The 14035-nt window shown below is 39.8% G+C and overlaps 1 protein-coding gene across 5 annotated transcripts in view; it reads right to left on the reverse strand.

Annotated features, from left to right (window-relative positions):
- The window catches only part of LOC140200235 (mitogen-activated protein kinase kinase kinase kinase 4), a 286211-nt gene that overhangs the window by 149779 nt on the left and 122397 nt on the right, over window positions 1–14035 (reverse strand). For all 5 annotated transcript variants that reach the window (XM_072263252.1, XM_072263247.1, XM_072263251.1 and 2 more), the window contains one exon: window positions 10674–10730. In XM_072263252.1, coding sequence (XP_072119353.1) covers window positions 10674–10730 — 57 coding nt within the window. The remainder of the gene's footprint in view (window positions 1–10673; window positions 10731–14035) is intronic.

Here is a 14035-nt window from a genome sequence, read left to right on the forward strand (position 1 = left end):
CAAATACCAATGGTAACATCACAACAGACATCTCAGTCCACGGTCAGAAACTTGAGACAGTGCAGCAGTTCAAATACCTGGGGGCAATCATCAGTGATGAAGGATCAATTCCAGAAGTCCTAGCAAGAACTGCACAGACAATGACTGCAGTATCTGAACTCAAGACAATATAGAGGGACAGCAAAATCACCGTGAAGTACAAGATCAGACTCCTGCGTGCACTGGTATTCTCCATCTTCCTGTACGCATGTGAGACATGGACCCTCACAGCAGAGCTACAGAGGAAGATACAGGCATTGGAAATGAGATGCTATCGCAACATCTTGGGCATCTCATACTTGGACCACATCACAAACGAGCAGGTCCGCAAGACCATCCAGCACCACATTGGCCCCCATGAAGACCTCACAATGGTGAAAGCTGAGATGGTACGGCCACGTAACACGATCTAGTAGCCTTGAAAAGACCACTCTACAAGGAACTGCGGAGGGGAAAAGAAGGAGAGGTAGACAGAGGAAAAGATGGATGGACAACATTAAAGAATGGACAAGGAAAACATTCGCGGTGACCCAAGCTCTGGCACACAACCACAACAGATGGAACAGACTGGTGCAAAGCTTGTCATGACGGTGCCCCAACGATTCCACCAGGAGTTTAGGGCGCAAAGTAAGGTAATTATAAAGAAACAATGAAAGTACATCAATCTAATAGATGGATTTCTTTGATTGGATTAATTTATGCCTTGGAAGCTAGGGTCACTCAACATAATGAGTCATAACATTTTTCCTGATACGCCTCATCATAATGTACATATTTTTTTTTACTTGTATGAGGTAGTCACTAATAGAGCCTACTTACAAAACCAATCTACCTAACTTTGACATAATCCTATGGTATTTCCATAACGTAGGTGAATTTTTGATTATTTTATATTTAATCTAGGTATGAAGTTTTACTGCCTCTGAATTTTCAGATGCAATGATTCTAAATATATGATTTAGAATCAAAGGGGAAATGTTAGATTAGACTAATTGTTATTTCCCTTGTAGTTTATATTTCTTACGGCTTTTTTTTATATAGTTACCTATGTATATGCAATTTTCAGTGTTTTCTAGTGGTTGCTTTTGCAACAACTTGGTTGCAATTGTGGGTATCACATTATTTGAATAGGGGCTGTCTGATTGATCATCTCATATCTATGGAAATTCAATGGAATTAGCAATTTGGTATAAGAAGACCACACCACATTGTCTTAACCTCTTGCCTCAATTCTCTGCTCTTTCGTTCTTTCTCTCCCTTGTTCCCTCCTCATGTTTCTTTTCCCTTATTTCATTGTTGGAATGCTTAATAAACAATCACAAGAAACAAATTTTATGCCTCATTCTTGACTAATGAAGAAACTCGGATCAAAAACATCAGCATTCAGAGTTTTACAAAGAAGTAACGAAGAGAACAGAGGAAGGTAGGGCACTGAACATTGTCTATATAGACTTCAGTAAGGCCCTTGAGCAAGTCGCGCTTCGCAGGCAGATCTAGAAAGATAAAATCACATGAAATTCAGGGATAGTTAACAAGCTGGATTAAGAATTGGCTCTATGACAGGATGCAGAGGGTGATAGTTCAAGGTTGCTTCTCTGACTGCAGGCTTTTAACCAGTGGGATGCCACAGGGGTCAGTTTGGAACCTTTGCTTTTATTTATTATTTGTTCATATGATTTGGATGTGAATTAAATGGCATGACCAGCAACTTTGCTGATGAAGGGGTTCTTGATCATTGTGAAGGTGGTTACAAATGAACTTAAAAAAAATATCTTGATCTGTTAGGGAGATGGGCTGAGAAATAACAAAATAGATTTCAACTTAGAGCTAAGTGTGAGGAGATGTATTTTGGGCAGTCAAACCAATGTAGGACTTGTGCAATGAATGGCAGTACAAGTGCACATTTCACTAAATAGCCATCCAATTCAACAAGGTGGTGAAGGCAGCCTTTAGCATACTGGTCTTCATTGTCACAGCATCAAGTTTAAGGTTGCGATATAACGTTGCAGTTATACAAGTTGTTGGTGAGACCACATCTGTTAGTCATTCAATTAGAGGAAAGATATTATCAACTAGAAACGGTACCGGTGAGATTTACAAGGATGCCGTGTGAATTAGAGGGCCTGTGCTATACGGAGAGATTGGCCATGTTGGATCTTTATTCCCTGAAGCACAGTAGAATAAGGGGAGACTTCATAGCAGTTTATAAAATCATGAGGTATATGGATAAAATGGGCAGTCATGCTCTTCTCCCAGTCCAAAACTCAAGGCACAGCTACAAGAAGAAAGGGGAAACCTGAGATGCAACTTGTTTATTGAGTACATGGAATCAGCTGCCATATTGAAGTGGTCGAGGTGGATACAATTGCAATACTTAAGAGGAATTTGGATATGTATATTGTGGGGAGGGGCTTAGAGGGTGATGGGCCGAATTCCAGCAACAGCCTAGCAGGAAAGACACTGTGGACGAGATGGGCTGAACGGCCTGTTTCCGTGCTGTACTACTATTTAGTATAATATCATAAAACACTTTGAACACATTTATATGAACCATATTACTTTTGTCTTCCTCAATATTACCTCTACAAAGTCTTCAATAAGTGTTCAAGGAAGATCTTTTGCTTTTGAAATTAACAGCAAGCCTTCATTATTATATATTTAGCTTCTATCTTTGTTTTCTTAAGGATCCTATTAATTTGTCATTTTCCCAAATTAAGCTAGTTATTGCAGCTCCCTGCAGGTACCTCCCCCCCCCGCCCCAAGCCCCCACAATGACAGGTACATAGTATCCAGGGCAACTTCAAATGAGCGGTGCCTCAGAAAGACAATATCCATTATTAAGGACCTCAGTCACCCAGGACATGCCCTTTTCTCATTGCTAGCATCAGGAAGGAGGTGCAGAGGCCTGAAGGCGCACACACACAGTGATTCAGGAACAGCTCCTTCCCCTGTCATCCGATTCCTAAATGGGCATTGAGCCCATGAGCACTATCTCACTTTTTTTAAAAATATTACTTCAGTTTTTGCACTATTTTTAATTTAACTATTTAATGTACATATACGCACACATATACATACTGTAATTGATTTAGCTTCTTCTTTCAATATTACCATGAACTGCATTATACTGCTGCCACTAAGTCAACAAATTTCACAACATATACCGGTTATATTAAACCTGATTCTGATTCTACAGTATTACTCTGCCAAATAATGCATTATAACTGGATTGTCCAAAAGCATTCAATAAAGTGTCACAGAAGAATCACTACACAAGGCATATAATGTACTATCACTAACTGAGTAACATGGAAAAAAGAAAGAATAAATGTGCCATTTTTGGAACAGCTTAACAGAGCTATCACAATCCAACAAGAATCAGTCTTTGCTTGTCAACTACTTGCCATCTTATTCATGACTTAGATAAAAGAACAGTGTAATGTATCTAAATCTGCCAAAAATCCTTCACTTGGCAGGAATGCAGACTGCAAGATGATGTAAAAGTACAGTATGTTAAGTGATACAGATGAGTTAAGTGGGAAAAATGTTGGCAGATGGAACATAATGAGATTATATTTGAATTACCCACCTTGGTAAAAGAATGGGAATGTGAAATAATTCTGTAAATTCTGAGATAATGTTGGTAATCAATGGAATTCATCTTCCTTGTATATGAATAAGTAAAACTGCAGAATGCATTCACTCAAAAATCTTTGGATGCAGATGCTACGATGATAATTATTCATTAGATTGAGATCAATCAGTGGTTTCCAATTTGGTGGTATCACCCCCAAGGTGGCAATGGGAGTTCCTTCGGATAAAGATAAAGGGGTGGTGGGGAGGGGGGTTGAGGGTGCTCAGTAGCAAGGGCGACAGCCAAGGGATTACACATTAAATTTAAGAGATAAATTACGTATTATCAGCATTTGATCCTCCCTGCCTCGAATGATTACAATGATTACGTAATTACCTCATCCCTTGGTAACCCACCACTCTCTCGGACTTTCCTTGAAGTGCATTATAATTGTTGAAAAGCAATGTGACACTTCTATATTTGGCATATCATGAAAAATATGGACCGAAGAAATCGTGTTATTTCCGGGCCAACAGAAGTCAGGTGGTCCTCAAAGGGAAACTGCCCGAGACACGTTTATGCGCATTTGAAACTGTGATAAAATTCTCTGAAGATTCGAATGATTCATTCAAGAATGTTAGGCATGACATAGCTTAATTCTCAGAATTATTCACAAAGATTAAAGAAATCAATCTTCATTTGCAGGGAAATGATGTGAATCTTAAAGTCAAATCAGTCAGCTCCACATTTGTCTGAGTTAACCCTATTTAAGTATAACATTGGCCATTGTGACATTCTCCAATTTCTGTGTATCTCCAAGTTGGAAGAGAAAGAAAGAATTCCAGATGATGATCTTCAAGCATACGGTACCCACCTGATTAGCTGCATAAAGACATTTCAGAGAGATTTCAGGGTCTTCTCTTGATCCAAATTCCAGATTGGGTAATAAATCTATTCCTGAACACTCATGATGACTACAGACCGGTGGCATTGACGTCCCACATCATGAAGACCCTGGAGAGACTTGTTCTGGAGCTACTCCGGCCTATGGTCAGGCCACACTTAGATCCCCTCCAGTTCACCTACCAGCCCCGACTACGAGTTGAGGATGCCATCGTCTACCTGCTGAACCGTGTCTATGCCCACCTGGACAAGCCAGCGAGCACTGTGAGGGTCATGTTTTTTGACTTCTCCAGTGCGTTCAACACCATCCTCCCTGCACTGCTGGGGGAGAAGCTGACAGCGATGCAGGTGGATGCTTTCCTGGTGTCATGGATTCTTGATTACCTGACTGGCAGACCACAGCACGTGTGCTTGCAACACTGTGTGTCCGACAGAGTGATCAGCAGCACTGGGGCTCCACAGGGGACTGTCTTGTCTCCCTTTCTCTTCATCATTTACACCTCCGACTTCAACTACTGCACAGAGTCTTGTCATCTTCAGAAGTTTTCGGATGCTCTGCCATAGTTGGATGCATCAGCAAGGGCGATGAGGCTGAGTACAGGGCTACGGTAGGAAACTTTGTCACATGGTGTGAGCAGAATTATCTGCAGCTTAATGTGAAAAAGACTAAGGAACTGGTGGTAGACCTGAGGAGAGCTAAGGCACCGGTGACCCCTGTTTCCATCCAGGGGGGTCAGTGTGGACATGGTGGAGGATTACAAACACCTGGGGATACGAATTAACAATAAACTGGACTGGTCAAAGAACACTGAAGCTGTCTACAAGAAGGGTCAGAGCCGTCTCTATTTCCTGAGGAGACTGAGGTCCTTTAACATCTGTCAGACAATGCTGAGGATGTTCTACGAGTCTGTGGTGGCCAGGGCTATCATGTTTGCTGTTGTGCGCTGGGGCAGCAGGTTGAGGGTAGCAGACACCAAGAGAATCAACAAACTCATTCGTAAGGCCAGTGATGTTGTGGGGATGGAACTGGACTCTCTGACGGTGGTGTCTGAAAAGAGGATGCTGTCCAAGTTGCATGCCATCTTGGACAATGTCTCCCATCCACTACATAATGTACTGGTTGGGCACAGAAGTACATTCAGCCAGAGACTCATTCCACTGAGATGCAACACAGAGTGTCATAGGAAGTCATTCCTGCCTGTGGCAATCAAACTTTACAACTCCTCCCTTGGAGGGTCAGACACCCTGAGCCAATAGGCTGGTCCTGGACTTATTTCCTGGCATAATTTACATATTACTATTTAACTATTTATGGTTTTATTACTATTTATTATCTATGGTGCAACTGTAATGAAAACCAATATCCCCCTGGATCAATAAAGTATGACTATGACTATGAGTATGAGGACTTAACGGGAAGGATGGAGGAACAACTGACTTTGCTACAAAATGACAGAGCTGACGCAGAGGTTCAGAAAAATCATATCAAAACATTTGGTTGAAGAAATCTGAATGTTATCTGCACTGTACAAAAAGGTCAAGATGTTCTTTAATATCTTTTCAACATCATATTTAGTTGAGTCCAGTTTCAGAGCAGTCGTCCAACTTTTCAAAGCAATGAAACAAACTTCAAATTACTAAACGTAGGTATTTGAGATTCTGATGTCAAGCTGATATCACTGCACCAAGCCCATCCATCTCATTGAAAGGTGAAAAAGCAATGAAGTAGCGAATAGTTGGACTACTAATGTACACTCTAAACGTGGTAATGAAAATTGTAATTTACTATATTTCAATAAATAATTTTATTTGTAGCTTCAGATAGATTTGAATAATATTTGCAATTATTTTTCACTGCTTTGAAGTTACAGTTCCTATTTTCTTTCCCTGTGCATAATAAATCAAAATTCTTTATTGTTTTTATGTAATGGCTAGAAAAGGAGGGGGATGTGGTCTTGGAGCCAAGGGGGCAGTAATCTAACAAAGCTTGAGAATCACTGATATAGATCCTCTGCACACTAAGGGTATCAAAGGATTTTTGAAGGATAAGGTGAGATTGCAGAGTACGAGTGCACACATTATCTTACTAAATGCAAAGCAGGGTTATGGAATTATGTGATCACTCTGGTTATTTCATGTCTGTTCTTATGTAGGATATTGTAGAGATATATCCGGCAAGCTGTAGAGAAATTAAGATATTACAAATTTATAATATATTATACTGAGGTACAATGAGCCTGAATTCAAGATCAAATAGAAGTTAGCAACATGTAAAGGCCAGGCTTTAAATAAACTGGAGTAAGAAGAATGGAACATGAAAATATGGAAAGGCACTGGCACAATCAAATTGCAAATGCACAAGTGTGGAAGAGATTTTGTAGTTGTGAGAACATAGCATACAAAGCTTCAAAAAAAAAGAAGCAACCATGCTTTGAAAACTTTAAACATAACTGTCCCTTTGGGTAGAATTCTTCAATGAAACATATAGCTGATGAACAGCATTTGGGCAAGGGAGCTCGAAGTTATGGTATGGGCCAAAATAATGGTCAGTCCACTGGAAACTTCATCAACATATTTTCTGATAGGAAGTGGAAATAAGTGGCTTACACTAGAACTGAATCATCAGCACATCTATAGAAATGATGTTATTCTGCAGACGATATCACCACAGGACAGCACATTGCTAAGCCGCAAGGACAGAAATCCAAGGTCTCCAAAAACTGTTGTAGAGTGGAACTACTGAACAGGACAATAGAAGAGAAATGACGCAGAAAATGGCTTTGTAAACTGCTTTCCAGGCACTGACAATATCACCCTTCAGCAGCTACCCCAAGTTCACTCAGTGGGTAATCTATACTAAATCACACTCTGCTTCACCCATCTTCATTTCTAGCACAAAATGCCAAGAGTTGTTGAATTTATTCCTTCCTGGTTTAAGATCACATTTTCACCCCGTCAGTCTAATACTGTCACAAAGGTCACCTTCCTTTTAACTTTGTCTTTGTCACATGAAATACATCAGATCAGACAGCATTCCGAAAGAGCTAACTTTCTAATTGAGAAACTTCTAAACTGAGAAGTTGAAATTTTTACAAAATGGTTTTAGCATCCACAAAAGGGAGAGAAGAAAGAATTGGGGAAAGCCTGGGCAACACAAAATGGCTGGAGGAACTCAGCAATTCAGGGGAAGGCCTGCGACAGGGCAAATTACATAAAGTGACAAAGCAATTGAGGAAATAACAATGGGACAAGTGAAGCACAGGCCTGGAAAAGATGAAAATAATTGAATCAATACTTGAAATTATGGATCTCAATGGGAAGTCTGCAAAGTTAAAATTTGCAGAATGATAACATGAGATGCTGCTTCTCAGCTCATATTGAAATCGACTGGAACAGAGAGACCAAAAATAAATTGGTCAGGGCAAGGGTGATCCAAAGTATCAAAATGACAACACAGGTTCAGGAAAACTCTGAAAAAATAGTTCCATAAAGAAGTCTGCCGGTCTGTATATGATTTCCTCTAAAAAAAAACATCATTAGCAATAACTGAATTATAAAGAAAAGTTGAAAGAAATACAAGTAAATCCTGTTCTGCTGAAATTGATATTTTGGGCTGTGGATATTGAGAAAGAAGGGGTGAAAGGGCTAATTGTCTTTCCTGTAGTTGCACTGTAAGTTGTGCTGCAAGGGAGAAGAGCTGTTAACAATGAATGAGAATGAAACATGATACTGTGGAGGGAAGAGCATCATCTTGGTATTAAGAACCATAGAAAAACTACAGCATAGAAACAGGCCTTTTGGCCCTTCTTGGCTGTGCCGAACCATTTTCTGCCTAGTCCCACTGACCTGCACACGGACCATATCCCTCCATACACCTCCCATCCATGTATCTGTCCAATTTATTCTTAAATGTTAAATATTTTTTCCTTGGATAGTTGTGCCTTCGCTACAAAGGCATAAAGGCATAAAGACAGGTTTCCTGTGCCTATCGAAACTTGTTTCAGACCTTCTGCAATCCATTCGTTACTGCTGTGCATTACATAGAACAAAACTTTCCTGAGTTTTGATGAAGCATTCCATTTCCATTCCAAAACCTATATACCTTGGGCCTTAACTATCAGTCTCAATTTAAATATTCTTATCTGGTATTCTCTTTCATCTCCAAGCCAGGGTCAAATCATACACACCATCAAGACCACATTTCCAAACCCATATTATTCTGAACCACAATCCAAAGTTGATGGCACACAGTCATATATTGTAATAACCATGTTCCACCATTGACAAAACAAAACAATTAACCCTAGCTTGCCACAATTAACAATGTTTCACTGCCACTCCCCTTCACTTTATTGCTCCATTTAAAATTCTACAATTGACAAATCCCTCCATGGCTTTTCCTCATCCCTATTCTTGCAACTTTGATCTCGAACATTGTACTGCTTTGATTAGACACTTCCAACAATTCAGCATTCAACATTTTGGCCAGATACCTGGGAAACCTCTCCCAAAAACTTTTCCCAATATTCTCAAGGCAATTCCTTGATGATGCTTTCAACCAGCATGTACAATGTTTCTCCCATCATTTTTCCATTTCTATGACACATTCAGGAATTTGTATTGCATTGAAGTTGCAACATAACAGCAAATTTTTCTTCCCTTTTTAGGTTTGTTTAATATCATTCTTTAAACTTAAAGCACAATACATGAATGTTGTTTTTCTGGCATCCACTGACTTCTCTTCTGATTACATTTTCTAGTCATGCAGATTAGCAAAAAAAACAAGCCAGGAACTCTGGGGACTACTATCATCAAGAAACATTTCCTGTCAATTGAGATGTCAAAGCACACTAACTGCCTACAAATTTTCTAAACTGGTCATTGACATTGCTAATCTTTTCCAACAGACACTTAAAAGTAAAATGGCAAAGACATTATGCACAAGTCTGTTTTAAATTCATCATGTTAGGGATGATTGAAAAATGAAATTAGTTTAATTATGTAGGCAAAACACAGACTAACATGATTAACAACCACATCACTATTTTGAATAATCTGGGCAAACTGTACAATGGTATGGAAACACCAATGCCCTTTGACAGAAAATCCTACAAAAAGTAGTGGATATGTCCCAGTCTCTCCCCTCCATTGAGCACACCTACTCACAACACTGCACAGGAAAGCAGCATCCATCATCAGGGACCCCCACCACCCAGGTCATGCTCTCTTCTCACTGCCGCCATCAGGAAGAAGGTCAAGGAGCCTCAGGACTCACACTAGCAGGTTCAGGAACAGTTGTTACCCCTCAACCATCAGGCTCTTGAACTAGTGAGGATAACATTCAATTTCATTTGGCTCATTACTATACTCCCACAATCTATGTGCTCACTTTCAAGGACTTTTGATCTCATGATTTTGACTGCTTTTTGTTATTGCTTATTTATTCCCCCCCTCCCTCTTTTATACTTGCAATTTGTTGTACATTGGTTGTTTGTCCACCCTGTTGGGTGCAATCTTTCACTGATTCTATTATGGTTCTCGGATTTACTGAGTATGCCCACAAGAAAACAAATCTCAGGGTTGAATATGGTGACATACGTACTTTGATAATGAATTTATTTTGAACAATGCACTTTAAAAAATTTAGAAACCAAAAGCAGCATCTGCTATTTTACTAAATAACAATGTACAGTCAATAATTCATAATATTCAATCTAAAATTATGCAAGAGCCAAGACAAGTCTTTACTTTTTTTAAAAATCAATTTGGTCTTTGATGTATACAAATAGATATCAACATGTTCTAAATTTAATAGAAAGTTACCATCTTCAAAATACCTCTTCCTGTAAAGCATTTTGGTATGCTTCCAATTAGATAAATGCAGGTCACTTGGATCAAATACACTATGAATTTGCCTACTGCGTTTAGAATTATCATTCAGAACAGCACTTTAGATCTAATACAAATAGATGTAACAGTGTTATACATTTGCTTAGAGAACCCTTCCTTCAGTGCCTAGTGGAATGTGAACCCACCATTGGTCAATGACAGGCCTTCAATATAACATTTTAATTACATTTCCATTGTTAATAAAACAATGATGCACAATAAGTAAAAACGTAGAATTTTTGTTTCACAAAATAACCTGTTGACTTACCTCTGTAACGTCCATAACTTTAATGGCTGCCAATTGACCCGTTTTGACATGGCGGCCCTACAGAGAGAAACAGGATGTCAGAACACAGTAATACTAAAAAATACGTAAAATTAGATAGTCTGGAAAATTTAAAACATGTTTTTAAATCAAAACTAAAATGCTGTGTTAAACAAATGTTTTGGAAAACAAAATATATATTTACTTCTGAACAGCTACAAAAGCAAGTTTCTCACAAACATTTCCGCATTTCACATAACTTTTATAGTTCAAACAGGGATCTGTGACAGGATGCTGATCAAACATCGCAATTCTTCAAAATTTTCTAGGTCATGATTCTCTTTCAGGAGGTCAGTTCAAATATGGAATCTGTAATCATTCTCTGAAAATTAAACTTTAATTTCCAAACAGCCTACTTCGCTTTTGCCCTTTCATACATCCCTTAGCTTTGTTAAGTGTTGGACAACTCCCCTTGCACCCTATGCCTTTACTCATTCATCCATCATCTCCCTTTCCTGACTACCACCGGTGTAGATCCACAAATCTACATGACAAAATCTTCAGTGGATCTACAGAATGAACTTCGCACTGTATCGCCAGTTCTCCACTATTAGGCCATTCTCCATTGTGCTACAATGAGTCGAGATGGTTTTATGCAGCAACTGTTGCACAGTCCCTCTCAGTATACGGGATGCATTCCCCAGAAAAATGATGCCAGCACAGTTGGTACTGTAGCATTTTAGGTATATAATTGTGCTGATGGCATCGCTGATATGCAGGGAACCAGGTGTGAATTCTTGCCTTTGATGCCACTATGCTGGGAACCTCCACTTGTATTCCTGTACAATGAGATAGTTCTCATCTCCCCAAGTGCTGATGCAGAGTTAGCTACCAAGGCAATTTGCAGAGATTACCATAGCCAAAGAGGAATTACGCACCAAGATGTAGGCTCAGAGCTGGAGCATGATTTTTACCGGGCAGATCTGGGGCATTGCTGGAGACCTGCAGTGGCTTCTTGTGGTGGTACAGTACAAAGCTATCTTACTTCAATCCAAATGTATATCATGAACAGCATTAAAAACAATTTAATGGTAAATTATATAAACAGAAGTTTGGTGTGCAAGATGGCTTTTCTTAGCTCTGTAAGAAAAACTATTTAATGACAGATACTTGTTCCAATACAATATAATTTTGAGGCCTCACGTGGAGTACTGGGAGCAGTTTCGGGCCCCTTATCTGAGAAAGGATGTGCTGACATTGGACAGGGTTCAAAAGGGATTCACGAAAATAATTCTGGGATTAAAGGACTTGTCAAAAGAGGAGAGTTTGATGGTTTGGGGACTCTACTCACTGGAATTCAGAAGAATGAGGGGTGACCCATCAAATGGTGAAAAGCCGCAATAGACTGGATGTTGGAAGAGTCGAAGGACAGAAGACACGGACTCAGAATAGAGTGGCGTCCTTTTAGAACAGAGATAAGGAGGAATTTCTCTAGCCAGAAAGTGATGCACCTGTGAAATTCATTGCCATGGGCACTTTGAAGGCCAATTCGTTATGTTTGTTTAAGGCAGATGTTGATAGATTCTTAATTAGTCAGAGCATGAAGAGATACATGGAAAAGACCAAAGATTGGAGCTGAGAGGGAAAATGGATCAGCCATGATGAAATGGTGGATCTGACTCAATGGGCCAAATGGTCTAATTCTGCTCCTGCTTATGGTCTTATAATGGATGGTATAACAATAATATCTTAGCCATATCCACACTTTTGAATACTTTCAGCAAACATCTGTTGGCTACAAGCAAAATGTTTGAAATTCACCAATGCAACATTCAAAAAAATATTCCAGTCAGTTTCCAAAGCAAAATGAGAACAATAATGAGAAATTATAATGTTTCATTCTTTTATAATATTGAGACCAAAATGCTTAATTTCAAATTTGATTTATAACTCAGTAAGAACTAAGCATTGTGGTCTCTAAACTTAAAAAGTATTCTCAGAAACAACAATGCACGATGAATGGATCAGCCATGATCCATTCATCATGACAGGGTCATGTTTTTTTGACTTCTCCAGTGCATTCAACACCATCCACCCTGCTCTGCTGGGGGGAGAAGCTGACAGCGATGCAGGTGGATGCTTCCCTGGTAACATGGATTCTTGATTACCTGACTGGCAGACCACAGTATGTGTGCTTGCAACACTGTGTGTCCGACAGAGTGATCAGCAGCACTGGGGCTCCACAGGGGACTGTCTTGTCTCCCTTTCTCTTCACCATTTACACCTCCGACTTCAACTACTGCACAGAGTCTTGTCATCTTCAGAAGTTTTCTGATGACTCTGCCATAGTTAGATGTATCAGCAAGGGAGATGAGGCTGAGTACAGGGCTACTGTAGGAAACTTTGTCACATGGTGTGAGCAGAATTATCTGGAGCTTAATGTGAAAAAGACTAAGGAGCTGGTGGTAGACCTGAGGAGAGCTAAGGTACCGGTGACCCCTGTTTTCATCCAGGGAGTCAGTGTGGACATGGTGGAGGATTACAAGTACCTAGGGATACGTATTGACAATAAACTGGACTGGTCAAAGAACACTGAGGCTGTCTACAAGAAGGGTCAGAGCCGTCTTTATTTCCTGAGTAAACTGAGGTCCTTTAACATCTGCCGGACGATGCTGAGGATGTTCTACGAGTCTGTGGTGGCCAGTGCTATCACGTTTGCTGTTGTGTGCTGGGGCAGCAGGCTGAGTGTGGCAGACACCAACAGAATCAGCAAACTTATTCGAAAGGCCAGTGATGTTGTGGGGATGGAAGTGGACTCTCTCACGGTGGTGTCTGAAAAGAGGATGCTGTCTAAGTTGCATGCCATCTTGGTCAATGTCTCCCATCCACTACATAATGTACTAGATGGGCACAGGAGTACATTTAGCCAGAGACTCATTCCTCTAAGATGCAGCACAGAGCGTCATAGGAAGTCATTCCTGCCTGTGGCCATCAAACTTTACAACTCCTCCCTTGGAGGGTCAGACACCCTGTGCCGATAGGCTGGCCCTGGACTTATTTCATAATTTACTGGCATAATTTACATATTACTATTTAACTATTTATGGTTCTATTACTATTTATTATTTATGGTGCAACTGTAACAAAAACCAATTTCCCCCTGGGATCAATAAAGTATGACTATGATTATGCACCAGAAATGATGGCAGCAATGAGAATTCATAGCTGGCTAAAACCTGTAGATCTACAATTCAAAAACAGCTTCTTCTTCACTGCTATCATGTTCTTACACTGACCTGAGAAACTTTAGTTCTCCCCATATCCCTCATCTTACACTGTCATATCTACTTTTGTTTACTGTTGTG

Source organism: Mobula birostris, chromosome 7, assembly GCF_030028105.1.
Source record: "Mobula birostris isolate sMobBir1 chromosome 7, sMobBir1.hap1, whole genome shotgun sequence".
Lineage (NCBI taxonomy): Eukaryota > Metazoa > Chordata > Chondrichthyes > Myliobatiformes > Myliobatidae > Mobula > Mobula birostris.